The sequence below is a fragment of the Palaemon carinicauda genome, chromosome 16 (assembly GCF_036898095.1).
Source record: "Palaemon carinicauda isolate YSFRI2023 chromosome 16, ASM3689809v2, whole genome shotgun sequence".
Taxonomy (NCBI): Eukaryota; Metazoa; Arthropoda; class Malacostraca; order Decapoda; family Palaemonidae; genus Palaemon; species Palaemon carinicauda.
This window is the reverse complement of record NC_090740.1, coordinates 53,474,748-53,479,747: the sequence shown is the minus strand read 5'-3', so window position 1 is coordinate 53,479,747 and position 5,000 is coordinate 53,474,748. Positions and strand designations below refer to the sequence as shown.

At 34.6% G+C, this 5,000-nt stretch overlaps 1 protein-coding gene across 1 annotated transcript in view; it reads left to right on the top strand.

The window, feature by feature from the left end:
• The first annotated feature begins 4,791 nt into the window (after positions 1-4,791).
• Positions 4,792-5,000, top strand: part of LOC137655317 (uncharacterized) — a 14,501-nt gene continuing 14,292 nt past the window's right edge. The window contains exon 1 of the mRNA XM_068389204.1: positions 4,792-5,000. This exon is cut by the window's right edge and continues 1,177 nt beyond it. Within this exon, the coding sequence (XP_068245305.1) occupies positions 4,792-5,000 (209 nt within the window).

The window sequence follows — 5,000 nt, the reverse complement described above, 5'->3', positions numbered from 1 at the left end:
TTCATCCTACTCTTACATATAGATTTTGAATTACTACTAAATATCTAAAAAGGTATTGGGCTCCAAAACCTTATTCTGCATTCAATATTAGTGTTCTTTTATTAGTAAATTAATACACACACATGTACACAGACACAAACATATATGTCAGTGATTGTTACTCAACTTATCATGATAATGAAATCTAATAAAACCATTTATGTATCATTATACGATTCCCTAATTTCGTCAAGACTTAGTTGATAATAGACAGGTATGTCTAATTATCATTGAACGCCTGTTTGATGTATGTGGGGGCATTATATTTCTCTTTTATTTATATCTCAATTATCGGAGCTGCACTGTTCAAGGGCTAAAATGAAAAATTCTATTGTTATGCAGGCCTCAAAGTTAATACGTATACAGCTCTTCCGGCTTTCAAATTGATACACACATCAATACAGCCTTTCCCACGAATCGTTGTAACAATACTTTATCTATTGTAAATAGGTAGAAAGGTCAACGAATAGTAATGTGTTTATATATTTTACATTCAGATACTTTGTGATAACCGAAAACATTTTCCTTTAATAGATAATATATATGTCACCTTCAAATTGTTTTTTAGCCCTGAATATACAAAACCTCTGGCGATAATGACTTCAGATAGACTGTTTAGAAAATAGTATAACAATAGTAATATATATAATGAACTAGATGCCTATTAGATTTTTCGTGTATAATTTGTATTATTATAAGTATTATTAAATCTACTAGATAAACTACAACTATAGTTGGAAAAGCACGATGCTTTAAGCCCAAGGGCTCCAAAAAGAAAAAAATAGCCCAGTGAGGGAGGGAAATAAGGAAATAGATAGAATAGTATGCCTGATTGTACCCTCAAGCAAGAGAACTCTAACTCAAGACAGTGGAAGACCATGATACAGCGGCTATAGCGCTACCAAAGACTAGAGAACAATGGGTAGATTTTGGAGTGTTCAACCTCTTACCATAACTAAAGTTTCTTCTACTCTTACCAAGAGGAAATTAGCTACGGAACAATTACCGTGTTGAAGTTAACCCCTTGAGAAAAAAAAAAAAAAAAACATTCTTTTCGGTTATCTAAGTGTTTTCAGGAGTATGAGTAAAGAAAAGAATGTCTGAAGAATAGGTCAGACTATTTGGTGTATATGAAGACAAAGAATAAATGAGTGCTAACCAGGGAGGAATGCAATGTAGTACTATCTGGCCAGTCAGAGAACTCAATAACTCCCTGGCGGTAGTTTATTCCGGTTTCTCGATAGGTTTACAGACAAAATTGTTTTTCCAGCAATATCAGCGTCCTTTACCACAACTATGTTTTTTTTTTTCGCATTTTCCAACACCATTGCGTCTCTAGAGGCGAGATGATTTAAGACGTTGTGGAATAGAGTGATTCATTGTTATGTTCATTTACAGATTCGGGCAATTGAAAACCTTCGATTTCTTACTGCCATGCTTGTATTTAATACTTATTGCCCATTCAAACTCATGTATCAGGAATGATGTGTTCTTTCATTGATAACATTTTGAACCAAATGCTTATGAATATTACTCAGTTTTTTAATAGAATGCTGTTTTTAGTAGTTCTAAATAACCAATACCATCACATTTTTGTAACGCAATCTTTCATGTATTTTGTAAAAAGCTCATTTCAACAACTTTAACCTTTTCCATGCATTTACATTTAACATAAAGTCTCCACTTATTAAGCTAAATATAGTATCGCCAATGAAAGTGATAAATTTTCTTTAAAGTGCTTTTCCCGTTATCATATCTTTCGAAATGATTGAACACGACTGTTACGCGTGATATATTTTTTCCTTTGGTTATGACACTAATAAAAACAATATTGTACCTTGCCACTTATATCAATTTATTAATCCAAATTCAATGCTATATTTCGTGGCAGTGGCTAAAGTAAGAGCTCCTACGCCTCTCGTACATGTAACAAGGCGAACTTTATAGCGGATTGATGTCTATAATTGGGCTTATGATTAGGTACCAACGTATTTGTTGCGCACATGATTGTATTTTGGTTAAATTCGGGGTTTTTAAGTCTATGGCTGAGTTTATATTCTTTGCTTTAGAATATTGGGATCTGCTTTATCTAATATTTGCAATACATATCTGTATTTAACATATTATTACTATAACCTACAGGTTAAAAATCGAAAGAAAAATAGTATTATTTAAATTATGATCTTTTTTATGCATTAATGAAAAAAAAAAAAACCTACCATGAAAGTATGTTTTGGTAATCTTGCTTCAAATTAAAATCGAATCTGAGTGTTTCTACTTCTGAAAAGATGGCAGCACACGTCTTTCGTTCAATATTTGTGAATGATTCTCTCCAATTTGAAGTGTGATGATAGATTTGATACTTGTGTAGAAATATGTATGGCAGGTATATGATATATTCCGTTTCACTTAAGCTGGCTGTTTTTGCCTATTTTTAAACCATGATGACGTTATGGAAGGTTACAGGATGCAAGGATTAAAAAGGTCTACACATTGTTTCTTTTCATGGCCAATAGATGGCCCGAGCAGTAGAGTACGAAATTGCTAATTAACCTCATCATAACCCTTATTATAATTTTTAGAATTAGTTTTTATTTAGAAAAAGATTTCACTTAGTAACAATGGAACTAGATACGTTTTGCATGACAGGCAGAAAGGTGATTCTATAAAAAAAGTAAGTGACTGGTACAAAGAGTATAAACTGCAAGGTATTGAGGATGAAAATGTTTTTCTTGAGGACCTGTTAGCAGTAATAGAATCTATACTTTACAAACCACAGTAAAAAAACCTAATTCTGCCAGTAATCATAAACCTAGGTACCATAACGACAAAATAGTGAAAGGCTGGAACAAGTTGCTACAAAAATGCCATAGGGAATGGTCTAAATGCCAGAATAATATGCAATGCAGAGAAACGATGGTTACAGTGGCTGAACATGCTACAAAAAAGAGGCAAGAGGTTAGAAGTAAGTATTGGGAAGGTTTTTTACGGACATTTCCTTTTCAAAATAATTACGTCAAATTTGGGATGGTGTCAATAAAGTAAGGGGAGTAAAAAGAAAGACAAATACACCTCCTAATGCCAGAGAAAAGGCAGAGGCATTAGCCGCCAAATGGTCGTATGATTCAAGCTTAGATTCTCTCCCTCGAAATATACAGGAAAGCCGTAGAAAGTTACAGAAACAAAGACGTAGACTAGTTTGTATGCAGAAGAACTTAATGGATGACACCTGTATTCCTTTCACCAGGGATGAAATGTTAAATAGTGTTAAGGAGGGGAAGTCAACAGCTCCAGGTAAAGATGGTATAACATACGATATTATTAACTGTCTTATAACAATGGAGGACAGTCCTCTTTAAGCGTTATTCAATTTATCATACAGTAATGGTCGCTTACCTATTAAATGGACAATTGCCCTTAGGATACCTGTACCTAAAGGAAATAATGATTACAGACCTATCTCCTTGACTTCTTGTTTATCAAAAACTATGGAACGTATGGTTTTAAATAGGTTGTTGTATAAAGTTGACGGGCTCCTTTCTCCGAATCTTTATGTTTTTTTGAGTACCACTGATTGCGTATTAAAAAGTCTTAGTACTGCTAGTGTCAACTGTAGAATGTTTTTAGATTTGAAGGGAGCCTTTGATAAAGCCAATAAGGATGTAATATTGGAGTGTCTTGATAAAAAGGGTATAAAAGACAAGCTACTGATGTGGATTTCACAATATTTGAGTAACAGAAGGGGAACTGTTATGTTTCAGGGTTACGAGTCCACTGAAAAGTATTTTGAGCTTGGTACTCCACAGGGGGGTGTGCTTAGCCCCATGATTTTTAATATATTAATGGATGAAATAGCAAGTTATGAATTTCATGGAAATTCACAAGTAATCATTTATGCGGATGATATTCTCATACAATGCAAATCAGAGGAGACTTTGAGTATTGTGTTGGCTGAAATGTCAGATATTTCTTTGTATATTATTATTATTATTATTAAATGCTAAGCTACAACCCTAGTTGGAAAAGCAGGATGCTATAAGCCCAGGGGCCCCAACAGGGAAAATAGCTCAGTGAGGAAAGGAAACAAGGAAAAATAAAATATTTTAAGAATAGTAACAACATTAAAATAAATATTTCCTATATAAACGATAAAAACTTCAACAAAACAAGAGAAAGAGAAACTAGATAGAACAGTGTGCCTGAGTGTACCCTCAAGCAAGAGAACTCTAACCCAAGACAGTGGAAGGCCATGATACAGAGGCTATAGCACTACCCAAGACTAGAGAACAATGGTTTGATTTTGGAGTGTCCTTCTCCTAGAAGAGCTGCTTACCATAGCTAAAGAGTCTCTTCTACCCTTACCAAGAGGAAAGTAGCCACTGAACAATTACATTGCCGTAGTTAACCCCTTGGGTGAAGAGGAATTGTTTAGTAATCTCAGTGTTGTCAGGTGTATGAGGACAGAGGAGAATCTGTAAAGAATAGGCCAGACTATTCGGTGTCTGTGTAGGCAAAGGGAAAGAACCGTAACCAGAGAGAAGGATCCAATATGGTACTGTCTGGCCAGTCAAAGGACCCCCTAACTCTCTAGCGGTAGTATCTCAACGGGCAGCTGGTGTTGTGGTAAATGAGAGTAAAACAAAATATCAATCACGAATGGTGAGTGATAAAGAATTCTGGCTGAATGGAGTAAAACTAGAAAGAATAACAACTTATAAATATTTGGGTATGTATATTGGTTTTGGTAAAATAATGGATCAAATTACCCATGTGAAGAACATCTGTACATCTTGGCTTAAGCCATTACGTGTTTTGTCTAATCATGGTAACGGTGTTGGTATTCCAATATTAAGGTCTGTATATCTTGCCACTCTTAGAAGTATCATAGACTATTCGGCTCCAGTGTTATGTAGTTTTTCAGATAAAGATCTTCGCCCCTTGGAATTGTTGCAAAACGAAGC